This window comes from Protomyctophum parallelum, assembly GCF_964188405.1.
Source record: "Protomyctophum parallelum genome assembly, chromosome: 2".
NCBI lineage: Eukaryota > Metazoa > Chordata > Actinopteri > Myctophiformes > Myctophidae > Protomyctophum > Protomyctophum parallelum.
Genome location: NC_139699.1, coordinates 32,275,586 through 32,303,176, shown reverse-complemented (window position 1 = coordinate 32,303,176; position 27,591 = coordinate 32,275,586). Strand labels below are relative to the sequence as shown.

General features: G+C 44.2%; 1 protein-coding gene across 9 annotated transcripts; it reads left to right on the top strand.

The window, feature by feature from the left end:
• The first annotated feature begins 1,235 nt into the window (after positions 1-1,235).
• On the top strand, positions 1,236-23,141 carry secisbp2l (SECIS binding protein 2-like). 9 transcript variants are annotated; one of them, XM_083759784.1, is made up of 18 exons: positions 1,236-1,490; positions 5,989-6,191; positions 10,130-10,490; positions 10,602-10,743; positions 11,838-12,088; positions 12,715-12,739; positions 13,983-14,098; positions 14,590-14,718; positions 15,065-15,175; positions 15,304-15,471; positions 15,577-15,718; positions 15,915-16,075; positions 16,195-16,327; positions 16,480-16,642; positions 19,805-20,025; positions 20,310-20,464; positions 20,673-20,967; positions 21,768-23,141. In XM_083759784.1, exons 1-18 carry the CDS (start codon positions 1,470-1,472, stop codon positions 22,406-22,408), a joined length of 3,438 nt encoding a protein of 1,145 aa, XP_083615910.1. In that variant the 5' UTR covers positions 1,236-1,469; the 3' UTR covers positions 22,409-23,141. The 9 variants fall into 9 exon arrangements, with proteins under 9 accessions (XP_083615910.1, XP_083615913.1, XP_083615909.1 ...); XM_083759787.1 differs by having other exon boundaries at positions 10,160-10,490; positions 21,768-23,140; XM_083759783.1 differs by having other exon boundaries at positions 10,599-10,743; positions 21,768-23,140.
• The last annotated feature ends 4,450 nt before the right edge of the window (positions 23,142-27,591 follow it).

Below are 27,591 nucleotides of genomic sequence, written 5' to 3'. Positions count from 1 at the left end.
TTGTTTAACTTACACTGGATCTGTACTACACAACAATATGCAAGTTACAGGTATCAGTATCGTGAACAAAGAAATTGGTACATCTCTACTTCTGCCCTTTCCCATCCCTCAATCCTTATGCCTGCATCTCATTCTCAATTAATTAATTGATAGAATACTTTATTAACAGTTTGCAGCCAGTGATTAGAAAGGTACAAAATCGGATCAAATGGAGGGATCAGTCAGTGTCCCAATGAAAAGCAAATGGGGTTCTTGAAATTAAGAAGTTTAGTCCGGCATTCATGATTCCACTTGCTGACCGGTTGTCGGTATTGAGCAATTTGTTTTATAGGGGTTTATTGTGACCCTCCCACTTAACATCCTGTATAAGCAAAAATGTTGGGAGGTCGGGTTCAATCCCCGGCCGGGTCATACCAAAGATTCTAAAGATGGGACTGCAGTGCCTCCCTGCTTGACACTCAGCATCAAGGGTTGGATTGGAAGACCCTGCGACACACACACACACACAATGACACACAGTGTGTGTGTGTGTGTGTGTGTGTGTGTGTGTGTGTGTGTGTGTGTGTGTTTTTGGATGGCAAAAATGGCAGATCTGCAAGTTCAGTGTATTGAATGAGATGTGCTGTGAGTTTGCATATTTGCTATTTTCCAGCACCAAGCGTGCAGTTTTCAAATCAGCCTCATGGTGGCGCTACAACAGGCCAAGTCTCACACACACACACACACACACACACACAAGCTTAGCTTTTAGCTAATAGTGGTTCACATGCAGTGTCAAAAGCCCCCCGGGGGTCCCCGGAACATTCAGACCCACAGGAACAGTGTGCAACCACCTTTACCGTGTGGGGGTCCCCAGGAGGTCCCTCTACTGTACTGTACTGTACTGTCACACCCGAAATCATCATAGTGTTTTAGGCTGCAGTGTGCACAACAGTGACACTGACACTTGGTGATGGAAACCAACCAAACGCTATTTTCGTGCTCGGACAGACCCAGGGACACAGCCATTGCTCAATACCGACAGCCTACAGTCAGCAAGTGGATTCATGAATGTATGTATATAGACAATATACTTTAGAGGCCAATAAAAAAAGAATATATACCAAATGTCCCACCCGTCCACCTCGGCTGCCGGACTAGTTGAGGAGACCATGGTCCGACACACAGACGGTTTACTCCCATTTGTTACGTACTATAGAAGACCGTAATCTCGCGTAGCCAGAGGCTGGCGAGATTCCGTTGACAGCGGCTGAATTGCACAGCGACGTTCATGTCAAAGAGCAAGCCAGCCAGGAGCCAGCGGCACAGCACAGCAACAACACCGTGCAGCGGGGAGGGACTGTCTGAGAGTCTGAGAGGAGCAGCACGGTTCGTTCCATATTTACAATGAAGAGAATAAAAGAGGAAACCGTCTCCTGACGTCCACGCTGTGTGCTCAATGAGGCTCTACGGTGGCATCAGTGACTGTCATGGATGCAAGTGACAACAAGGTAACGCATTTCTTCTGGAGGATCATTTCAATGTTTTATTAAAGGGGTGGCTGTAATGTTGGTAGCGTTAGCTTGTGTATAGTGGTTACTGTTGTTGTGAACAGGCCCCAAAACACACCATTTTTATAAAGCAACTACTCCCTTTTGACTTTTGATGAGGTATTTTCAGTTCAATTAATTAAGGGTGGCAGTGCGGTGACACTCGGGTCGTGTCTTTATGGCTGTCACTGACAATAACAACTGAATCAGCTAGCTGGCTAACTTCATAGCCGACAAGGCTAACAAGCTAACCTAAAAGAAAAACGGCTAGCCTGCCTAAAGTGTGTAAACAATTATTTTTCTACTGTCTGTGCCGTGACCTGTGGAGGTATCTGCTATCTGCACAGCCCACGAAATGGCATGGCATGGTGTTTTTAAAGTTTTATTTTAGTAAAAATGGATGTGGACGGCTTTAGCTTTCCCAGCTAGCCGGGGTTTAGCTGCTACAGACAGTGTCCATCCCAGCTGTCATCTGACGACGCTTGTCCGTCACAACTACAGGGCGCGTGACAGCGGAACAGGGTTGGGGTGTCTGAGTTTCTTTGAAGTTACTGATACCGATGGAGAACTGAATGATGCCACTGCCAAGTGTGCGTTTAGTTTCGTGGACATTCTGTAGAAGAATTTCTGGTTCTCCTGCATTGATGGCATTCCACTGACAATTGTTCCTCCTGGCTCCTGTGCAGCGCACTATTACACTCTGCCCTATGTAATGTTACATGACTGGATTAGGATTAATGCAATATGTTTCCTTGAATGGGTTCATGATAAATGTTTCATTTCATTCAATCGGTTTATGATGTATTGGAGTGGCTTGTTGCACAATGTGCACCAGTGGTGGCACGGCACACAATTTCAGAAGATTGTCTCAAGGAAGCAGTCAAACTGTCTCCTCCGTCCTAACCAGATTAAATGGTGCTCTATATGGTCTCTCTGGTTGTAAGGTCTTGTAATATTGTTAATGTCACCCTGGCCTAAATTAATTAACATGCAACCTTTGCTCGTTTGTGTAGTCGATTTTCCTCTACCCATCCATAGAATTTCCAATACGGATAACAGATGACAATGCTTGGAAGTGGTGCGAGAGTGACTGTCAAAAGGCTTGAGAAAACAAAGCTTTGTGAGAACAGTAGCCCTCAGGCTACCCATCTCTACTTCTGTCACAACCAGTGGCTGCACAACACATCTGGGTGTGACCTCAATGCCTTTTCCACAATCAAAGCCCTTCACACACACACACACACACACACACACACACACACACACACACACACACACACACACACAGAGCATGAATCAAGTGTTGCCTTGATTGACTGGCCACGGCCGGGGATATGCTAGTTATGTTATATGTTGGTGTGCTTCAGAAGCTCTAGCTGATGTGAGCAGGGCCTCAGCACGCTACACTACTATGGCTTGTGTAATTGGCTTATGCCCTCAGATCTAATCCTGTAACAAAGCCCTATCCTATCAGATAAAATCTTCAATCATAGAGCCCCAAACCTCCTCAACTAGTCTTGATCAACTGCCCTTTTTTATTTCAACTCTTATCTTTCTCTCCCATTCTGCTGAACTGGCAGAACTGCCTCTGTCTGCCACAGCTCTGTGTGGATGGGTCGTGATCATTTAGGTTAGCCTAGGGAAGACCGCCCACAGATGGTAGCAAAGGGAAACAATGGTCATTTGTATGACAACTGCTGGCTGTACTGATGCTTGATTCATGCATCCCAACCTCTGTTTCAGAGAATGGAAGGAGCGTCTTTGTGCTCTGAACCCTGTCAACCTTTCCTCATCCTCCCCTCTACATAGCAGATGAGGGTTGGAGGTGCCATCTCAGCCAAAGCTGCCACCCTGGCCTGGCCCTGAATGAGAGCTACACCAATTTTTATTGATTGATTGACATTTTTATTTCACAGTATGTAGACTGGGTACATTTCAAACTAAATACAAGTCAATACAAGAACTGCTACTTTGTGGACGAAGTTCACGAAACCATGAATGGTACCATGATGGCAAATGGGGATCAGGGGTGATAGCTTTGGCAGACGTGCAGGACACAGCCTGCAGTGGATTAAAAACAATACGAAAGTCGATAGAAGTAGAGCAAGTTTGGCACAGTATAGTGACTCTTTTGGACATGAGTAACACCTCCTCTGTGATTTCAATCAGCTTTAAACTCATTTTTCATGGATCTCCTGCCACTGTCACAAGTTACAACATGATCCAAAATCAGCTCAGCATTTCCTCTGGTTGCAACTTGGCACAAATCCCAATTTCTTTGGTAGGATTGGCAAACAACCATGGCCCTATCACTAAATGTACAATCGGTAACCTTTGATTGGATGAGTTTGTTGGGTTCAGTTAGTATATGGCCTGGGAGTATAAGTACTGCCTGAGAGGCTAAAACCAGGTAACGTAAGTCCCTTAACTGAGAAGGCTGAGAGGACCTGGCAGTAAAACTACTAGTGAATTGCAAGGGGGTATTTTTTTGTATGTACACAAACTCAAGAAATTGATTAAAAACAAACTAGATATTTTAGCAGCCTTTTATTTTATTCTTCCAGGCTGAAGTCTAGACAGTTCTGGCCTGGAGTCTGTAGCCTGTCTGCTCCCTCTCTGACCTACTGAATTTGTTCTACTAGAGACCCACAAAACCAGACAGACTGGTCTAAGACCATTCCTAAACATAGCTTGCAGAAATGTCAGACAGTTCTGACCAGATGGCAACTTTGATTTATGAAGTAACATGTATTTATGTGTGCCAGATGATATGTATTACAGTAGATATGGTCACATCTACTACTCTGTGTCTGGTATTTTTCAATTATTTATTGAATATACATCAAAGGATACTATCTAATAATTTTGGACGTAGCATTCTTGAAGAAAAAAGATCATTAATATTATTATGATTATTGCATTTGCAAATGAGCACGGGGAGGACTTTGAGGAAGACATAGTACATGCATATATTAGATCGGGATAATCAGATGGCTTTTTATTTCAGTCTGGTGGTGGTGGTTATCACTGCTTAACCACTGATAAGCACTTTTCATTAAAGCTAGTAGCCTATTTTTATTATATATTTTTATTACTTGTTTGCAAGATTGTGTGACATACAATTTGTTCAAGTATGGACTTTGGACGTGCAATGAGCATGGTATGATATGTTTGGGCTATGATGACACATACCTCTTATTCATTCTAGAGTTACTGGGAAAAGAGCTGTTTCAGTCTACTTATTTTTTTTTAAATGTTCACCTATAATGACATGGCCAAAATAGAGTCGCTAGGTTCAAAGTGGTTCCCTGCTGTCTGTTGATTCAGGACATCTCTGCTAATATAACCTTTCAATAGCAGCTGTAAGCATTGAAGGTTGCACACTATTGGATGCTCGGGTCTGATTGTCATCTGACAAACGAGTGAGCTCTGTTGTTTTTACATTGTGACAGTACACCCACACCTAAGCGACAAGGCGCGACCAAAAATCGCCCACACGGGAAAAAGCTGTGTCGGGAAAGTGTTTCCCGTTTTCTGGCCGACGCGGCTTTTTCCCGCGTGGGTGGAGCTTCATTTCCATCCACCAGCTGTCTAAAAACCAGGAAGAGACTCCTGCCGTGAGCGATTTCTTTGTCGTGCCTTGTCGCCTAGGTGTGGGTGTACTGTATCAGGATAACCACTTTATTTTTGAGTGACAGGCAGTTTACATAAACTGCCCTGAATGTCATGTCATATTGAATAACCCCTGACGTTACAAGACGTCTTAGTCATTATCAGTGTGATGTTTTCCCATGACTAGGCTGATATTAATTGTTTTGGCTCTGGCAACGCCTTGAAAACCATGTTCTCTCAACATGGTCTAATATATCATTTTGAGTACAGTACCTTTCCACCACTTAGCAGTCTTAGCGGTTTGACTTTGAATCCACTGTACTTTACTTACTTTATTGGTTTATTTGGACGGGTCAGAGCATATTAATTAATTAACATAAAAATGTAGCGTAAATACAATTTAGCAGAGATGCTAATTTCCATCCGTAGTCCCCACTGTGGAGCATCTACACTACAGTATCCTGGCCAAGTATCTACCGTACTGTATGTGGAGAGGGAAGCTGGGTGGGTAGGGTGATCTTTGTCACCACACTAGCGACTCCTCCTACAGACTGTTAAATGGAATCCTCCCAGTGGGGGCTCCTCACTGGCAGGTGAACCAGCAGAATACAACAAACATGTGTGGAGAGGAATTCATTGACATAATGACTAAACTGGGAGAAAAGTGGGATAATGTTTTTTCATTTATTAGGTTTTAATATCACTATCTTCAATATTATGGGAAAATCAGCACAGGCCTAGTGCTCATGCATAAACCATATTTCTCCTTTCCAGGACATGGCCTCATCACTAGCCTACATGGGGAGAGTCATTGCTTAGCAGTTTGTTTATTTTTTTCTGTGTGCAGGATGTGAAGCTGTCAGCTGAAGTTGAACCATTCATCCCACAGAAGAAAGGTCTGGAAGGGTCCCTTGTCAGCATGAGTCTCTCCGGCGACGCAGGAGGAGGAGGTGGAGGCGGAGGAGGAGGCGGAGGTGCGGTGGAGACCACTCCCATCCCCAGTTACCTGATTACCTGTTACCCCTTCGTCCAGGAGAACCAGCCCAACAGGTACTGTTATCAGTCTGTCATACCGGAGGGCACTGAGGGCAGCAGGGGGGAAAGGTAGAGTCCAAAGTGGTGGTCCCTTATTGGCTGTTGATGGTGACGTAATTAGGTTGGTATAAGGTCAATAACGGGTTGTAATAGACATTAGTTAGCAGCAGTACTTGCGCGCTCTGCTTGCACACCTCACAGTATGCACAGAGTGCATTTCTAGTTATTATTGAACAAAAGAAAAATCATTACGTGCTTTAAAATGCACTATAACACAACAATAATGTAAGGTTGTGTTCATATTATCGCCGACAAAGTAATGGGCTACAAGCAGTGGCGCCGCCGGGACGTAAAAACTGGGGGGACAATATTCGAGATTGAGAGAGAGACTGGTTATTACAACGAGAGGCAAGCATGCACCGGCAGCCAATACACAACGACGATTGTGCAACAAAATAGGAACGGTGCTAGAAAGATCACCAGGAAAAATCTATTAATTAATAAATAAATAAATAGACCAGTTATTCCCCAACAGTGCGGGGACATTCAGACCCAAATGACCCCACTCTCCGGCGCCTATTATTAATATATGTCTGCAAGTAATTGTCAATGGAAGCCAGCAACATTAAGCTGCAATATGACGCATGACAAAGTTGTGCTGTCACCAATTTCTATCAGCACCAATGACGCTGTGAAAAGTCAATCAATCATGTTTTGTTTCACCAGTTCCCCCCCCCCCCCCCCCCCCCCCCTACCCTTCTCTCTCTCTCCACAATTCCGGCTCAGTTCTATAAATGGAAGAAAAATGTATTTTTGCTGTTATGGGTACTATTAACCCATTTCTTGTACGCAATGTGGCTTGAGCAATACATTGACCTTTTTGTGATCTTTTGTCACCGCTAGTGTGTATGCAGCATTACTTTGATTAAAAACACCCACACAGTTATACACACAGTGTACACAGTGATTTGACAGCAAATCTTGATTTAGTTTTAGTCATACATCTTTTGAATAAATATTTTAGTCATCTGAAATGTTTTAGTGTAAGGGCCGATTCATACTCCTATTTTAGAGCCGAATAAAAGTCGGTTCGGCGCTGTAAAGCCTACAATTTGACGTCATTTGAGGTTCGGGGGGGGGGGCGGGTACCGTCCTAAAGTCGGCTCTTCGGTGCTACTGAAAATATCTGACGAGCCGAAATCATTTCGGCACTACAGCGCCGAAACAGCGGTAAAATAGGAGTATGAATCGGCCCTAAGTCTAAAACTAAATCTACAGTTGATTTTGTTGACTAAAATGTATTTTAGCGGGCCTTGATGGCATTGTAATGACTGATTTTACACTTGAAAATAGCCAATCTACAAGTGCTGCGACACGTTGTGAGCTTGCTATATTCACGAGTGCAACCCACGAGTGCAACCAAACGTAAAATGACTTGTCTTTCAGTTATACTGGATCTCATTTCCACTAGTCCCTCCCTAACATTTTAGTCTAGTTTTTATTTGTTGACGAAATTGTCAATATATTTAGTCTTAGTTTTAGTTATTATAGCTTCATTTTTATTTAGTTTTCGTCATAGTTTCAGTCTGCAAAATCAACATGGTCTCAGCACTGTCTCAAGCTTTCAAGTTTCAAATCCCCTCAAAGCATACCATACTGAAACTAGAAAAAGTGCCCCTTCTGGGCACAGGTCTCCACCAGGAGGATTGGAGTGTGTGTAATGTTTGGCCAAATGTTTAGGAGTAATATAAACATGGTTTTTTTTGCAACAAATTTCTTAATTTTGTTGAGGAAATGCAAATCCAGATCACACTATCCTCTGAGGATAGAATTCTGGATGAGCAGGACATGTGCAGCATTTTGTACAAATGGGCCAACTTTGGAAGGCAATCTTAGTTAATCAGTGTAGAACCTGAGAAAGCCAACAGACTCGTCTTGATCACATGACTACAGAGATCATGTGTACCGATTTGCGTGAGATTTGGATGAAATCTGTGCGACTAACATAAACAATGTGTTTTGCAGAAATCGGCCTCATGGTGGCTGTGGTGCTATAACCGGCAGATGTGGAGGGATGCAGGGAAAATGTTTGTCCATGGCCTCTAGGGAGTGCACATACATAAGTTGTATACAGATCGATGCAGTTATACTGTAGGTAAAAACAGGAATTGCCCTGTTATAGCGCCACCGTGAGGCTGATTTGGAAAAAAAATTGTGGCATGTCGTCCTCGGCCTAGTGGAAATGTGCGTGTATAATTTCACGGAAATTGCACACTGTGTTTGTGATTTGTGGCATTTTGTTCAAAACGGACCAATCATGTGAGCTTTGGAAGCCAATCTTAGCCAATCAGGATGGAAGATGGGAAATGGTGCAGATCCGTGTTGATCACATGACTATGGAGATAGTGTATACCGAATTGTGTGATGTATGGATAAAATTTGTATGAGTACTCTACAGAAATGTGTTTTGCCTAAATCGGCCTCATGGTGGCACTATAACAGGCCTTCGGCCTGGTGGAGACAATGAATGGAAAACATTGGCTTCCTCAAAGACCAAATAAACCACAGTATGCACTATGCTACAGTATGGAAAATGGTCAGCAGTAAGTATATAGAGCCAGACTAGTAGAATGGTTCATTGACAATGAGCCAGTCATACTTATGGCTGTGGGTTGTTGCTTTGCGGCACATGCACACGATTCCATGTACACATGGCAGTAGATGCGATAAGACCCTTATTGATCCTGCGACGGAAATTCAGTCACCAAAGACGGTACAGCAGTTTAAGTAAAGTCTGCTCCTCTTGGGCCATTGTCATATGCTGCCCTGAATCTGTTCCATCCTACACTATGTAATGAGCAGAGTACCATGCATCCTGCAGCCTGATTAGGCTACTCCTGTCCTGAGTCCTGATGAGGCTGCAGAGTGATCAGATACTCGGGCATTAGGGCGTACTGTCTAGTATAGTGTACTGATTAGAGTCATCAGAGTGCCTCTGTTGTCACTGGACTGCTCGGCTCTGAATGGGACACATTCCCTTCCACAATTCAAGTGGAACCACAATCTGAGCCTTCCAGTGGTTTTCTCTTTGTCTGCGGTGATCTGCTGCATCCTGCACTACATCCGTTCCATTGTTTCCTTCCTCTCCAGTTTGAATACCAGGAAATGCCCGCTATAGAGCGCTGGCTGTTTAAAATGTCGTCTGGATCCTTATCAACGAGGAGCCACCCTATAGTTGCGTACACTTATCCACCACCACTATTAAATCAAACAACATTCACACCATGGGGAGTCACTGGCCGTGGCCTTGCCGTCACCTTTCTACATTAGTATTTTCTTTGTAGCTTAATTTTTTCCCTCCTAAGCATAGTTTGTGGCCTCGATTCCTCTGCTTGTTTAGAGAATCTAAATTGATCAAAGAGTAGTAGCACACATCCAGCTTCTTGACGGTAGATGCTGGCCCCGATGTGAATCAAAGAATAAAAGTGGACGCTTCGAGTGTCTGAAAAAGAGCATGGGCTCGAAAGTCGAAACATCACTGTAGCATTATTTGTTTTTGTTTTTAAAGATATTTTGGGGGGGCTTTTTGGCCTTTATAGTTGTACAGTAGAGACGGATAGGAAACAAAGAGAGAAGAAAGTTAGTCAGGAATTCAAACCCGCAAAGGACTGATATTGTAGCCTAGGTGCCCGGACCGCTACGTCAGCCGTTCGGGCCCTGTAGCAATTTCATAAAGTTTGATAAAGGGAGCTATATCGTACGACTCCATTTTTATTGGAGAATCTAATTGAGACATCTAAAAGTTCATATTGCAGAACTGTGTTACTGTTATTCTCCTGAAGCATACCTTATATATATATATATATATATATATATATATATATATATATATACAGTATATTATGGGTTGTATATGCCTTGCTCAAGATGCATGTAATAATGAACACGGACAGACCTCGGTTATTCCTCTCTGTGTCTCACAGGCAGCATCCAATGTATAACGGAGGGGAGCTGCGCTGGCAGCAGACCAACCCCAACCCCAATGGTCCGTATCTGGCCTACCCCATCCTGTCGTCCCCCCAGCCTCCAGTCTCCAATGACTATGCCTACTACCAAATCATGTCTGCCCCGTGCCCCCCTGTGATGGGCTTCTACCAGCCCTTCCCTGGCCCGTATGGGGCTGGGCCTGTGCAGGCCGGGGTGGTGAACCCTGTGTCTGCAGATGTCAATGACAGGCCCCCCCCTCTCGGACAAGCCTTTGGACTGGCGAGTCAGAGGGGGAGAGGAATGGTCCGACCGCCTCTTCTGCCCAAGGTAAGAACTGATCAGCTGATTATCACATTGATTTTTGCAGGGCAAATGTTTTTTATTAATCTACTACAGTGCCTCATCTCCTTTTTCTTTGTCTTTTTCTATGTGCAGCAGCAACAGCAGCTTGGGATGTGTCAGACCCCAAGGAGCCGTCGGCCCCCTACCAGGAGTGTAGCTGTGCAGAAGGAAGTGTGCGCCTCAGGACCCGATGGCAGAACCAAGACAGTTCTGCTGGTGGATGCGGCGCAGCAGACTGGTAATTATTACTGCTACAACAACACGGACTGGGTTTAATAAAACGCCTCTTTATTTGATGACAGAAAGCCTTACTGGTGTTCGGTAAGGCAGATACCAGCGCTGTTAGTGTGTAGACAGGAATGTAGCATATTTAAACCTCAGTCTAGACACACTGCTGCGAATTACATCTTTTGAAATGTACACGTTCTACATACTGTGAATTAACATTTTCAATCAATCAGTCTCTTATCACTGATGGGATGTTAGCAATAGCAGTGTTCAATAATGGAACACAATACTGCAGTTGTCAACAAAGGCTCAGCAGCAGAAATTCAAAAAGCACAGATTATGGTAACTTAATTGTTCAGAGACGAGCTTACGATCATTGATGTTTTTTTTAACGCCATCTTGTCATTGGAGGTAAACTTTCCAGAACTACTCGAAGTGATGTTTGTCCTGCAGGCCAGGAAATCTGCTTTGTTAACGAGAAAAATAAAGGGGATAGTTGGTATGAGCCAATGCCCGCAAGAAGGTCTCTCGACAACAGGTTTAAATGGCAGAGACATGGCTGACATGTGAAAGAACAGGAATGCTGGGTTTCTAGTTGGATGAGGCTTTACATGCAGGTGATGTGATGTGTGACGTCCCGTCGCGTGTCGTCTCGTGGTAATGACAATAGACTTGTTTTGGTGCTGCCAACACTGTTTAGTTTCTCACAATAAAAGAATGTCTGTAAAGGTGGCGAACATTTCACCAGATAATAAGCAGCTGCTCACCTACACCTAGGGATTGGCATTGTTAGGATTCTGTATTTGGACTTTGTAGTGTACTGAAGCCGTATAGTCTTTTATCTCAAACTTGGTGTCAGTCCTGTGATGACATTCTGCCTTCCTTTCCTGTATTCTGTTCACTACATCTATTGCAATCAGGGAGTTGGTTTTACTGATCATGGATTTGTATTCTACATTACTTGTTTAATCTGACTAGTTGAGGACCACATTGAGACGGTAACACTGACTTTCATGACACCTTGTGGTGTGCCACAAACTTCAGGCGATTATTAGTTGAGGGCAAAATGGCCACCCCAACCACATGATTTTTATTGTAAATTAGGTGTTTCATCTCTCCTGTGCTCAGACTTCCCTGGTGAGGTGTCTGAGCGTGGCAGTACCGATCAAGCCAGCCCACTGCTGTGGAAGAACCGGACGACAAAAAGGAGAAGAGCATCCCACCCAGCAGAAAGCTACAGTGAGCCGGGAGCCAGCGAGGCAGACATAGACAGCGATAGCGGCTACTGCAGCCCCAAACACAACCAGGGTACTGGGGCTGCACAGCGTACAGCAGAACCCACCTCAGCCTCCATGGTACCCCAGCTCATTTTAAATACCTATACTGCTGCGTGCTGCGTTCACACTAGCGGCGAGTAGTAATTAGTAATTTCTAATTTACTATGTAATTTTGGCAGCCAGCGACATGAAGCTACAAACTGACACAGTGACACCCGACACTTGTTGCTGCAAGACGGGTGTGACGCGTTACAAAAAAAGTTGAGCTGGTTTCAACTTATTGCAGTGCTCCAGTGACGCAGTGAAGCGTCAATCATGTTTTGTTTCACCATTTCCACTCGCCTTCTACCTCCACACAATTCCTACCCTGTTTCATAAAAATCTCATTCTTGCTGTTAACTCATTGACTGCAACTCATCTGCTGTCGGATGCAGCAGCATCTTATATTTTGAAGATTCCAAAATTCACCCCAAAATTAACTTTTTAAAAGTTATCAGAATGTTCCTAAGATTGAACAATGTCACATAGATCACTATTTACAACCAAAGAGACTATATATTTGTTCTGTACCATTTATTATTAAAAATAAATGCCATATTAATGTCAATGTTTAAAAAACATTAGCACCCATTATTATCAGCATCAGTTGCATACACAATCTTCTATTTACTACTGTTCTTTTCTGTCTCTTGATTTCTGTGCAGGGAGTAGAAGCAGGCGTAATGACAGGTAAGCTTAATCTAAAGAAGGGATCAAAGTGCTACTTTTCTACAAATCGGGCTCGCATGTATCGCCTGCTTTGATCTATATGGAGTCATATCCATCATTCTCTCATGTCCCCTTTTAATATACTGTATTATTCTTCCATGACTTCATTCTGTTACTCGGCTGCTTTACTTCTTGTAAATCCTTTCCATTCTCTCCTGTACTTTTCAGTACTCTGCTTGTTACCTATGTTTTATAGATACGGTATGTGATGAGGTGAAGAGACCTTTCATTCAAAATAAAAAGGTGTATATAATTCAAAATTGGCGCACAACAGGCTGAAACAGAGAAACTTACTTACAAATAACTGTACATACAGTACCAGAAACCTGCATTCAAAGCAGGTGTTCTGATCAGCGGTCGGAACACTTCATCCCAAACTTTAAAGGTATATTCAGTTTCACTCAAAAAACCATAGGTTTCGTTTTTGGCTGTAGGACCCAGCCTTTCGTCCAATCAGGATAGACGAGTCAAAAACGAAACCTAAGGTTTTTTGACCCCCAGGGGTTAACTGGGGACAGGGAGGAACTCCTTATATGGCCAGCACACTCTATAGTAGGGAGGATTATCACAACAAAACAAAAAATAAGTGATATTTGAATTAAGTGAAATCACTGAATATACCTTTAAATTAACTTTATATTCCTAATTAAGAACAGCTTAAGTGCCGGGACCGTAAAGACGAGTTTACCTTAACTCTGTCCAGCTTGCCATAGCCGTAAAGGCGACTTTTGTTTAATCGGCGATTGATTATCAGCACGTTAGCATGTTGTAGCATTTTTAGCTAGCTCCAGGCTGCGACCACGTAAAAATGGCCAAAATTCCCGCGTCCACGCCTGTGCACGCACACAAGCCGTCTTTATATGCATTATGGCTCATAATCTGTAAAAAATACGATATTCGGCGCTTGATTAGAGCTTAGATTGACTTAGTTATGATTAAAAAAAAACTGATCACTCGAGGATACACAGGCCCAACTTCACTACTGTGACCGACTTTCAGTCATGTTATACAAATACAGGCAACGACCCCATCTGCTGGCCATCTGGCAGAATAGTGTTTCTAGCCAACAGTGTTGATTCGGTTGCTTATACTGCTGCCCCCCTACACCCATTGGGCTTGTGGTCACTCACGAGGGCGACAGTCCTAAATGTATACCGGTACTGTAATGGTAGAGTGTATAATAACACTACTTGCATTTTTGTAGCAGTGAGTTGGGTAAACGTCGCCTCTCAGGCTACCCAGAAGCCCTGGGGGGAGAGGAACGGCCCCTTCCAACGAGCAGACCAGAGGAGGCATCCTGACCAGAGGAACTTCTCACAGGTGTGACCCCATCCCATTTGAACATTGTGATTTAGTGTACACATAAGTAAGTAAGTAGCCTTGCAGAGCCATGAGGCCCATAGGGCAGGAGCCTATCTCCTGTTTCTGTAGCGTGAGGCAGCTTGATGTACAAGTACACCCCCTGGACATGACGCTAGTATGTCGCAGGGTCTTACCCCCAATCCAACACTTGATGCTGAGTGTCAAGCAGGTAGGCATTGGGTCCCATTTTTACAGTCTTTGGTATGACCCGGCCGGGGATTGAACCCCAACCTCCCAGTCTCAGGGTGGACACTCCACAAGGAGGTACACATAGCCGAGTAATGAAGAGGCACAACATTGTGATTTAGTGTACACATAGCTGAGTGAAGAGGCACATAATATTCCCAGCCTCTCCACTATCCTTTACTGTTTCATAAAAGGGACTATTTTGTGTAGATTCCAAAAAGAAAGCCCACCTCATCTTTCTTTCCTTCCTCTTACCCACTTAGGATTTCCACGGTGGCTACCTAGGACGTGTGCACCATAACCTGAACATGAACCCTAGCCCAGGCGAGAGAAGGCTACAGACGGGAGCGGTCTCTGGGACAGACCTCACCCCAGAACCCCTCTACTTTGAGGTAACACAAGTTTTGCATACATGAACAAACTTTATTTTTATATATGTATCATTTTTTTTAGGCTTTTTGCCTTTTATTGATAGAAATTAGTGAAGACAGACAGGAAAGTGGGGAAGAGAGAAGGGGAGAGAAAGGCAGCAAAGGTCGTCATGATCGGGACTTGAACACGTAACACGCTGTCAGGCCAGAGCCTATATGTGGCATGCGCCTGGAGCACTAGGCCAGCGGGCGCCCCACATGAACATAAAATAACTTTTAATGCTATTGTTAAGCTGGCACATTCAAGCTCAGTTTAGTTAAGAGTATATTCTGTGTTCTTAAATGCATGGTCTTCTGTGTCTGTCAGGATGAGGATGAGTTCCCTGAGCTTGCCACAGGAGCGGTGGTCCAGCGCAACACCAAACCAGAATCCACCCCAGCCCCAACGCAGACACAGCCTAAACTCCCCAAGAACCTGGTATGAGAAGTTACACAAACTTAAAAAAAAAAAAAGAAAAAAAAGAAAATCTCTTTTTGATAGTCCTTCAGAGGGGCATTTGACTTACTATGCATCTTAACTGAATGGTGTTTCTTTTGTCCGCATAGCTGGATAACCTGCCAGAAAACTCTCCTATCAACATCGTTCAGACTCCAATCCCCATCACCACCTCTGTTCCCAAGAGGGCCAAGAGCCAGAGGAAGAAGGCGCTCGCTGCTGCCCTGGCCACTGCACAGGAGTACTCTGAGATCAGCATGGAGCAGAGGAAACTACAGGTACCAGCAACGATGTTGATTTGGCTTAAGTTTGACTGGGCCAGTGATGTGACCCAGCTTTATTTAATTTTTTCTCCCTCCCGGACAAACAAACACACCTGGTAGGAGGCTATCACCAAAGCAGCAGGGAAGAAGAGTAAAACTCCAGTCCAGCTGGACTTGGGAGACATGCTCGCAGCTTTGGAGAAACATCAGCAGGCTATGAAGGCCAGACAGCTTACCAACACCAAGCCATTGACTTTTGCAGGTATGTACCGGTAATATATTGAATTGGTATATATGTAGTGGAGTAGCCTTACCTTAGACAAGGGGGGGACTCCACTTTGGGTGAGCAGTCAATGTTAGATGTCCCATATGGGAGACCTGAATTAAAATCCAGGTGTTTACATATAAACACCAATACAGTAGATATCCACACACGCCTGCCTTGCTCTCTTCTCCAGTGGGTACGACAGCGCTGTTCCATGGTTCCGGTTCAACCAACGTGCCACAGAAGCAGCCATACTCGACTCCTCACAACCCCCTGGACTCCACCACACCACGCGTCAAGAGAGGGAAGGAGAGGGAGGTTCCCAAAGTCAAACGGCCCACTGCCCTCAAGAAGGTAACTAGAGTTTGTTTATATGTTCAGTGATTTGGGAAGGACACAGAGAGATGACGTTAACTGGCATCGTGTTTCTGTAACCTTTCCCCTCACCCTTGCTGGGCATTCTGTGTCTGTAGATTATCTTGAAGGAACGTGAAGGGAAGAAGGGGAAGCCGAATGTGGATCAAGGATCCTCGGGCCAAGAGGAGCATGCAGATGAGGAGCAACACTTCACAGATGACCTCACGCAAGAACCTGCCTCCCAAGAGGGTGATTGGAAAGCACTTTGGGTCGACGGCTGTTTTTAAAAAAAATGTGCTATATTATAAATCAAGATGATTTGACTTGACTAAGTATATCAATTGCAGCCATGTATGTTTCCCATGATGCCGTGTGGTCATAGTGTGTCTAATGTCTTGCAGAGAACGGTCTGAGCATGCCCAGTGATGCGTCCCTGTCTCCTGCCAGTCAGAACTCTCCTTACAGCATCACTCCAGTCTCACAGGGCTCTCCGGCCAGCTCTGGCATCGGTAGTCCCATGGCTTCCAACGCCATTACCAAGATCCACAGTCGTCGCTTTAGAGAGTAAGAACACACACACACACGCACTTAACCAACCCATTCTGACCTGAGATCAGATTCTAAAAATGTCTTCTACATCCTGACAGTTTTCTGAAAAAGCTATGTTTCTATGTCAGTCGTTCTTCGATTTTTCAAAAATAGCAGACCTACAAACTCATAGCGCACCACTCGATTGTAGATCTGCTATTTTTCAATAGCTAAAGCATAACATAGTGCTAATACCAAAAGGGGTTCCCGCCCAAAATGGGTTTAAATGCAGCATCCTGAGAAGATGGGAATTTGTGTGACTGAAGCACAAACCACACCAATGGGTCGTCATGCAACTTCTTGCAACCAAACGGTTGCGAGTAGACTCATGTAGTTGCAAGCAACCACAGCTCCTTTGAACTTGCGTGGACATGCGCCAACGTGCAACAGGACAACGACCAACGCTAAAGCCGATGTTGCGTCTCGTCCCGTTGGGTGTGGTGTGGGCTTTAGAAACAGAATGGCCTGGGGGGCGCCCACTGGCCTAATGGTCCAGGCGCATGCCACATATAGGCTTTGGCCTGACAGCGCGTCATGTGTTTGAGTTCCGTTCATGACGACCTTTGCTGCATGTCTCTCCCATTCTCTCTTTCCTGTCTATCTAAAGGCAGAAAAGCCAAAAGCAAATCTAAAAAAATAAAAAGAAAAAACCGAATGGCCGTTTCATTCCCTTGTCAAAAGTACACATGGCGTCCACAACACGAAACCACTGGCAACAGAAATATTTGTTCTACCCAAAAATCTCAGTATTGGCTGTGCCACACATAGACGGAGAGCTGAAGATCTGGAATATACAATAAAGAATTGTAAAGAGTATGGCGCACATTGCCCTTCCTTCTCAGCACAATGTATGCCAGTGCTCACAAACGGGCCTTTGTCCCTGGGCAGCCTCTGCTGTAGGCCCATTGTCTCAGCCCACCCTGCTCTCTAACACATACTGCATTTAAAGACCTCTGGAAAGCCTTCCCCTCAGATCTGACCACCAGGGCTGTCCCGTCCTCAGACCACACTATACGTAGCCCTCTGATGGATCAATTGTTCAAACCCATGCCATACTCTGCGTGCAAAATGCTTTAACCCATTCTGACCTGAGATCAGATTCTAAAAGTGTCTTCTACATCCTGACAGTTTTCTGAAAAAGCTATGTTTCTATGTCAGTCGTTCTTCGATTTTTCAAAAACAACAGACCTACAAGCTCATAGCGTGCCACTCTGTGGCGCGCTATGAGCTTGTAGAGCTGCTATTTTTCAATAGCTAAAGCATAACGTAATGCTAACACCAAAACGGGTTCCCGCCTAAAATGGGTAATAAACAATAATTTGGATGTTTTCCTGAATGAGAAAAAATGCTTGGGTAACAGCTAATGTGTGCACATATTTTGCATGCTTGTCTACAGGCTATGTTGGGATTTAACCTTATTAACTGTAATGGATAATTTTATATATACAGTATTATTGATGTGTATGCATCAGTTGAACGAATCCTTAAAATCTAAAAATCTGTTGCAATTTGTATAATGATTCATCATTTGAACAGGATACATTGGTGATTATGTAAAAAATGTCTTCGATATCTCATAAATGACAGGTGGGCCAAGTATTTCACAAGTGCCAGCACCTCACTACTTCGCTGTTCCAGTAGACACTTAAAGCTGCTATAAGCAATAATATGTCAAAATATGAATGACCTTTTTATTTTTTTGGTATTCAGACAGCCAACAATGGGTAGAACGCTCCCAAAAAGAATGTAGTCTCTGTGACACATCTAGGGGCCGCAATCTGCATTCAAAGATGTTCCTAGAAGCTTTGTCATTGGTCAAAAAAAAAACCTGGTCGCAGTGACTAACCAATTAGAAAGCAGACAGGCAAATCGACCAATGACAAAGCTTCTAGGAAAATCTTTGAATGCAGATTGCGGCCCCTAGATGTGTCACAGAGACAAAGAGAGCGTTCTACCCATTGCTGGCTGTCTGAATACCAAAAAATAAAAAGGTCATTAAAATGTTGACATTATTGCTTATAGCATGCCTCTGCTTGCAGTGCTGCAACAAGCCACAGGCAAAAAGAGAATCTCACTGTATCCAAGGAAGAATGAAGTATCATGACAACTTGGTAAAGTTCTCAACGGGCCCAAAAATGAAGGCCCGGCCCTACCCTTCCCTAACTGGGTCGGCCCGAGGCTTGGCCCGACCCTAAGAATTACCATATTGTTAGGCTGAAAGCCTGAAAAAAAACAAAAAACAAAACACCGCCAGTGTGTATCTGTGTGAGAGTGACAACGGAGTTCAATGGACGTTAATGTTCCATTTCCATCATTCTAATGGATTCCATTTCCAGTGGTGGTGAGTAGCTCCCCTTAGTTTCCTCTGAAGTGAAGCAGTTAATTTTGTCCAAGTAGTGTCCAAATACAAAAGAACAAAGAACAAACATAGCCTACAAAGTTTACAAATATTTCACCGCACACCGCTCATGGCGTGTCTCGACTGCTTACAGTCAGATCTGTTATTTTGGGCACATATAATGAGGCGTGCCTACGGACGGCGGTTATAATACTAAAGATTTTGGAAATCAAATAGCCTGTATTAGCCTGCAGTGGACTGTAACATTGCGTGGTCATCATACACTTACGTGTAGCGTTTACAGAGTTATTTATATGGATCGGTTGGTGAATGGTGACGTTGATTAATGATTAGGTTATTCATCACAGCCAGCTGGGTTTAACGAGATAGCTCAGTGCAACATGACGAAAACCTGACGCTTCAGCTATCGTGTGATAATCCGATTGATTTTATAAAACATTTTAGCATATGGATGGCAAGTTAACTGGTTAGAACTCATTTGGTGCGCAAACCAGAGGCCAGCCAGTGGTATAAACAACCACGGTTCACTTCTCTCTGCTGTGCTGCCTGCGTGCAGTGCGTGCTGCTGAACTGAGTCTGTTTGGATGCATGGGCTGTCAAGGCCAGAAAGTAGTTTCTTGCCACTCAGTAGGTGTTCCCGCCATGCACATACCCCGCCATGCTATACTAAGTTTTGGGTTATCCTTTGTGTCCTCTATAGATCTCTGTATCTGTGATTTTTTTGTTGTTGTTGCAAACTAAAGTATTCAATAATTCACTGTATATTTACCTGCTCCCAGGTACTGTAACCAGGTGCTGAACAAGGAGATTGATGAGAGTGTGACCATGCTTCTCCAGGAGCTGGTGCGCTTCCAAGAGAGAGTTTACCAAAAGGACCCCACCAAGGCCAAGTCTAAACGCCGCCTGGTCATGGGCCTCAGAGAAGTCACCAAACACATGAAGTTGCAAAAGATCAAGTGTGTCATCATCTCCCCCAACTGTGAGAAGATCCAGGCCAAAGGTAAGGAGGACGATGGAACCCCTTACGCAGCTGGTGCACAAGTTGTTTCTTTGTCATGACATGAAGTGAGGAGTATTTTGTTTGTTAGACACAACTACCAAAGGGCAGTAGAGTTTTATTGAAAAGAAAAGGAAAGAAAATAAATCTACATGAACAGACGCCAATCCTTCTTAAAACTCTATATAATCAGCATGCTTACTGTATTATTCAAGTAGTTGCATTTCACTTTACATTCTATCCTTTAGAATCTTGTACTTGAAGGTGCTAATTGTTGTGTATTGCAGGTGGCCTGGATGAAGCACTATACAACGTCATTGCCATGGCCAGGGAGCAGGAGATCCCATTTGTCTTTGCCCTGGGCAGAAAGGCTCTGGGCCGCTGTGTCAACAAGCTAGTGCCTGTCAGTGTGGTGGGCATCTTCAACTTCTCTGGAGCTGAGGTAAGTCAATATAACATACTCATTTAACCTTTTATTTAACCCATTTTGACCTGAGGTCAATGTTTCTATGTCAGTGGGTTCTTCGATTTTTCAAAAATAGCAGACCTACAAGCTCATAGCGCGCCACCGAGAGTGGCGCGCTATGAGCTTGTAGGTCTGCAGGTCTGAGTCAGTAACGGTGATTAAAGGCTGTACAAATAAATGTTAGATCTTTTTCTCCCCTGTCTCCCATGTCTTCCACTCCTCTCCCCGACCCTTCTCGATGCCACAACCTGTCCTCCAGGGACTGTTTAACCAGCTGGTGTCTCTGACGGAGGAGGCCCGGAAGGCCTACAAGGACATGGTGTCTGCTCTGGAGCAGGAGCAGGCCGAGGAGGCGCTGAAGAACGTCAAGAAGGTTACGCACCACATGGGCCACTCCCGCAACCCCTCCGCCGCCTCCGCGATCTCCTTCTGCTCTGTGATCTCTGAGCCCATCTCTGAGGTCAATGAGAAGGAGTACGGTAAGACTCCACACATTTCCACCTGTGTATTGGTCACTCACGTCCTCCAGACAGTTCTTTGAACATTTGACCTCCACTGTCTTCAGTTAAAGCTTAACACAATTTTTACATAAAACGTCCCTAAACGTCTTAAGGATTCGAACCGAGCTGTACACAGAACGTCTGAGCACGTCCTAGCGCATCCTCAATGATACGGGGCGAGATAAGAATATTCAGAATTTTTCCTTTTTTTTTTTTTTTTTTTGGCCCGTTCGCCTTTCGGCTGCCGTATTCTACGCTCTGGGCAATTATTAGCTTGCCGTTGACTTACATGTTAGCGCGGCGGAAAGAATGACTCGTATCTCCTAATCCAGGGCACTCTCCATGGTTATGAATGGATCGATATGCTGGCGCTTCATTTCTGCTCCTCTTCCGTCTCTCCCGCAAAATATGAACGCTTTTTGGATCATATATCGTATACATTTAAATGATCGCAATGTAAGCTAGCAATGTAAAGTCAACTTTTTTAGTAGATTGTTTCCGGGTCATGGCTTTCAGAGTAAAAGCGCTCAGACAACTCCGACACCTCCGACACCCCAGAGCTCCTATTTTGAAGCACTTCCGGCACTGATTGTGTAAGGGGCATCGTGGCATTTCTTTGTCCGTCCTGAGGCTGTTGAACAAACAAAAATACTTAGGTCTGCTCCTACCACTTGACAAAAGTCAAGTGGTAGTCACTAGACTGAAAGGTCTACTAGATGTGCCATTTGGTTGTCCTTCCTAGGTGCATTGAAAACTAACATGCAGTGTCATCTTTGCAGAGACCAACTGGAGGAATATGGTGGAGCCTACGGACGCCCTGGAGCCAGCGGAGGCTCAGCCAAGCCGGCCTGCTCCCTCCTCGGCCTTACAGAGAGACGCCAATGGCCCGTCGAACGCCACACCCGCTAATACTAGTAGCGTTAGCATCAGTGGTCCTGGCACCGCCGCTCCCCAGTCCAGAGCAGCGGCGCCAACCCAGGGCCCCGGGGACAGAGAGGAGGGCCGTGCTGACGACCGCCTGGAGCTGGCCTCCCAGCAGAGCACGGAGACGGGCTCCCTGGATGGGAGCTGCAGGGACCAGCTGAACTCCTCCATCACCTCCACCACCTCCACCCTGGTGCCCGGCATGCTGGAAGAGGCGGAAGAGGAGGAGGAGGAGGAGGAGGACTACGCACCCCAACCCATATCTGTGGAGGTGCCGGCCCTCAGCAGCCGCATAGAATCCTGGGTTTCCAAGACCCTGGAGAACCTGCAGCTGGGGAAAAGCCGAGACAGTACAGATGAGGAAGACGAGGATGACGAGGAGGAGGAGGTGGGAAGGCAGAGCGAGGAGGAGGAGGAGCTGGATTCAGCCGATCTCCCAGAGACATCAAGAACGGATGGCAAGGAGCAGACGGAGGTTAAGAAGAACAACTGTTGATGTTGCCTCATTTATTCCTTTTTTGTTTTTTCCCCGCTCTATCCTTCTTTTTTTTTGTCTCATACTCATTCCGTCTCTCTCTCACATATCCTCTCATAAAAAACCAGCAACTCTCCTTTTTCGTTTTTAGCCCCTGACACCAGACATAATCTCAGGTATCCAACCAGCTAACCAACCAATCAGTACATTTGTACACATAGTACATGCCCACAGACCAATAACATGGTCACAGACAGACACAGGAGTGCTAGACAAGCCTTACAGCTCACGAGGACTGAAGACCAACCTCTCTTCTAGAACACTATATGTTCCATTTCGTCAAACTTGAAACACCTGTCTAATAGTGTCTATTTTAGTTTTGGGTGGTGAGTGACGGTGGTTGACGTCTTCAGCCCACAACCTGTTTACACTTGAAAGAAGAGGAAAAGGTTAGGTCTCCTCCTCTGAAACTGCTTATGCATGCAGAGGAGGCGGGTAAAGGGAGGGAGTGTTGCAGATCCAGTGCTCAAACACAAATCTGCACTCTCTCTCTCTATGACAACTGAATTTCCCTTGTGGGATCAACAAAGGTCTGTCTATCGTTACTCCAATGGTTTGCTGTTCAGCGAAAGAAGGTTGGGAGGGATGACCTCGGCTCGGCTCCATTTTACGTGTTTGTTTTGAGCCAAGAGAAGCTCACACTCCCCACAGCTGTGTGTGTGTGTGTGTGTGTGTGTGTGCGCGCGTTAGCCTGGCATGGCCAGACTAATATCACTGCGTAAATATTAGTCTGGAATCTCGGTGTGGAACCTGCATTTCCAAAGGGGCTCTGGTGATAAACCTGCCGAATATTTGCATATACTGGTTCCTGATTGGTCCCTCACTACTTCGGAGGGAGTGAAATCCAATCACAACTGAGCGGTGCCAGACCAAATCGGCCGAGGGGAAATAATTTTTTACAATGGCAGATTTGTGTGTGTGTGTGTGTGTGTGTGTGTGTGTGTGTGTGTGTGTGTCGCTGTGAGTGTGTACAACCGATTACAGGCTCATAGTTGGCATTGCCCCTTTGCTGTGCTTATTAGCTTTATCTCCTAATAACAGGATGCATTTTTCCCCACCGTTCCAGCACATAAAAGGTGGCATGCATATGTTGACTATTGACTCCATGCTCAGCCTTTGTTTTCTACTTGTAGAATATGACAGTGTCAGGGGTTCTGTCATTCTACCGAAACCACTCACAGTCTGCACAGAATATTTGTATTTCTTTTTATTTTATTTTAATTATTATTTGCATCCTTTTTTCTCTATTCAAATTAAATAACATAGGAAACAACGACATGATGACTTACTAATAAGAAATGAGACACACTTCATGTGTATATAACATGTCTAGATGGTTCTAATACTCTAATAATAATCATGTTGATCTTGCCTAGTGTGAAACTGTTTGGGGGTGATTTTTCTTTTTTGTTTTCTGAGTGGAATGGTCTTGAGTTGCTAGCTGCTTTCTGTGTAATGTATAATGTTCCTGTCCTGGTCCATTCTATTGGTCTGTATTTTTACACAATCTGTCATTGCGTAAAAGAAAAAAAAAATCAGTGTTCTTTTTCTAAGCTTATCTGATTTACCACCTGTAAGTTGCTTCCTCCAAAATGCTTTAGCTAATATTAATGATAGTCCCTCTCAACTGATTGTGAAGTGATGGAAGTAACCTACCTTCTGGATGGACATCGAGGACTGCCAGTTCGTGGTGAGTAAAAATAATTGGGCATCTTAAAAACTTGAATAATCCTTTAACAGCTGTTGACCATCGATTTTAACCCATTTTGGGCCCGGGAACCCCTTTTTGTGTTGCATTATGTAATGCTTTAGCTATTGAAAAATAGCAGATCTACGAGTGGCGCGCTACGAGCTTGTAGAGCTTGTAGGTCTGCTATTTTTGAAGAATCGTGAAAAGTGACATGAAAGTGTTTGAGAACGACTGACACAGAAAAACTGCTTTTTCAACAAAACTGTCAGGATTTAGAAGACATTTGCAGAATCGTTCCCAGGTCAAAATGGGTTAATTGACCAGAGGGTATTGTGCATGTGTACAATACATGCACACATGGGCCAGTCGATGGCATTTGACCTCTGAATTACATCCAACGTATTGTCCACCGCCCAGCACTCCACAGCAGAGCCACGCTCTTATCAGTACGTCCATGTCCGTATTACACTGCCCTCGGGCACATATTATGGTTTTAAACTATTTGTATGATCAGAGAGGTACGCTGTGTTTAGGCCTTCTATTTCTGGCTATTCCATCACCGTGTGTTCCAGTACAGCAAGTGTGTTCTTTGCACTATGTAAATACAGTAATAGTAAAGATCTTGTAACTAATGTGAAAAGAAATATGTGGTTGAATGAAGTACCTTTTTCAGCGTGTTTTCCTTGTCTTTCTATGGCTATTTAAGGTTGTCTCTTTCAGATCGTACAGCACTAGCAACATTGTAAGAGGCTATTTCTCATACCTTAACTGTTATCATAATTAAACTATCTGGACTGGTAATTAATATCATTAAAATGTTGTTTACATAAATCTTTTTTTGACCTCTTGTCAACTGATCATTTTAAAGATGTGCACTCAAAGTGCAGTTATACTACTCCTCCACTAGGAGGAGACAATAATGTAGATTTTATGTGTCAGCTGTTACATAAGTTTGAAACATGAATTAGTTGCAAGTCTTATTGGTTTCCTAGTAAGTTCATATACTGTATGAATGAACATACATCTTTTATACATATACAGTATGGTTTCAACTGGAGGGTGTAGACACTTTGTAATTCTAGGTAGGGTAAGTGATGAATGGATGATGCTTTGTTAAAATAAGCGTTAAATAGCTCTATATTATGAATAATAGTAGGCCTATTCATTGCTTTAAGACCAAACCACACCAAAGGGTCGCGTTGGAACGAAACAGTTTTTAAGCACACCAATGCAAAATGTTTTTTAACCACACCAATGTAAACTCCTTGCAACGCAATGAGTTGCATTGGTGTGGTTTAGTTTAAAACAGAGAGAGAACTCACACAGGATCCACATTCAACAAATTGGAAGTGGGAGCAGACAAAATTGGAATTGGAACACTATAAAACAAAACTGTTGATAAAGTTGATAAATGGAGGGCTTGTCTGAGGACAACCTAGAGAGAGGATGGAATTGGCAAACGACCTGAAATTGAAATTTCTGATTAGGGCTGGAGAGACGGGGAGACCCATAGTTACCTGGTCTATAGCATGGTCTATAGCAAGTATCAGAATACTCGGCTTTAACCTTTTCACAACGTTTTTTTTTACTTAGAGTTATATAATTTACCCTAGGTAATATCACTCACTTGCCCTATCTTTAATATTATGAGAGGTTTATTTATTTCTTGGCATTTTTATACTTTATTTTAGTTGGGTCAGTATATTTAGTTGGGTCAGTATAACTAGAGAAAGGAACTATCGGTGGCTGGCTGGCTGCAACGGAAGCTTTCTTGCCTTCAGTCAGCTGATCACTCTGTCTCATGCACTCAATTCTTAAAAATCACACCCGTGTGAAGAGAGGGGTGCTCTAATCATACATCATCTCATTCTGACCAATCACAATTTCCATCTTCAATTTTCTGCCCTATATATGTAAATAATTATAATAATATAATACCAGTAAGGTGCCCTGAGGGCGAGAAGTGACCTCGCCCTACCTGCTTTTTCGGAGCAGGTAGGGCGTAAAACGTGTTCTAAAAAGGGTCAACATATGGAATGTAAGAACAGGTCGGCTCCATATATGCAGATCTAGGTGATGATCCAGTCTTCTCCATGTATGGATATACAGGGTTTGATGAGGTCAGTGTCGTGATCTTCATATATGGAGACGGCCATATATGGGGCGTGTCACGAGCCAGAGTGGCTCAGAGCCTCTGCCTGATGGCCTCAAGTCTAATATCTCCCCTGGTCCATAGGGATGTCCCTTTGGTCTAGTGGCTAAGATATTAAACTTTCATGCGGAAGACCCGAGTTCGAATCCTGGGCTGGTTACAGAGGCACATATATAATATATTGTGGCATGGCGTGACGTTCTGACGGCCATTTATGGTGGCGTGACAGAAGGACTGACTGACAGGTTTTGCAGGTTTTCATAGTAATCTGTGACCTATGTCCCCCGTGGCACAATCGTATGCAATGCTCAACCAATGGCACATCTCCTACCCAATCATGCCGGCCAATCACAATTTGCGTCATCACATTCCCGTCCTCACTTTTGTCTTGACTGTTTTACACAAACCCGGAAAGCTGGGCATAGGAAAATGCAGCAATAGATGAGGATATTCTCATCTTCACTGTAAAACTGAAAAAACATGCCCCCTCAGGGGGGCATGTTTTTTCAATTACTTTTTTAGAGCAACTTAAAAATGTGTGTGTTCACGATTTTTTTGGGTGAAATATCCCTTTAAGCATACAGTAGGCCTAAGTATAACACAGTAACCTAACCGTACTCTTCAGTTTGCGCTGATTGGAATCATGTCATACGGAAATGCAAATATCATCGGCCCCTTCCTCTTCTGCAGGACATTTGAATATCGCATGTCTTGGGCAGCCCACACAAATAAAATGCCTTTTGTCCAATTTATATAGTCATCAATAAGCAGTATTCTGAAAAAGCTTTAAGATGGTTAACTTATTTAATGGGACAAGGCTAAATAATGTGTTCATCTCACAGTGCATGGCCACTCGGGGGCTCTGTAGAACAGCATCTCTGAAGTACTGAGAAAACATTTGATGCCTATACAGAGCATTCACCTAGCCTATACTGTATTGGGGCTGTGTGTGTGTGTGTGTGTGTGTGTGTGTGTGTGCGTGCGCTCACTGCATGAGTCACCCTGCCCGGCTGTGATTGGGTGATAGTTTATGAGGGAGGGGAGGGAGGAAGAGTGCCTGAGGGGCCGTCAATCTCTCTGCTGCCCCATTCACACATCCTTCTGCATGGAGAGAGATTCTCATTCATAAAAGCGGAGAAATTCATTCATGAAACACAAGCACAATGCTTCACCTTGTAAAGAGAGAGGAAGAGAGTTAACAGGGGGGGAAGTGTAGCAGAGAGAGAAGCCTGGTGAGAGAGAGAGTCAGTAGGATGGTGGTGGGACTTTATTCAGCACTGGCCTGACTGGACCTCTCTGGAC

Coding starts and splice junctions, on each gene's coding strand:
- secisbp2l (XM_083759783.1), top strand. CDS start 1,470: ATGGATGCAAGTGACAACAAG. Junction 10,744..11,837: donor GGATGCGGCGCAGCAGACTG/GTAATTATTACT, acceptor ATTGTAAATTAG/GTGTTTCATCTCTCCTGTGC. Junction 14,719..15,064: donor CAGAACCCCTCTACTTTGAG/GTAACACAAGTT, acceptor TGTGTCTGTCAG/GATGAGGATGAGTTCCCTGA.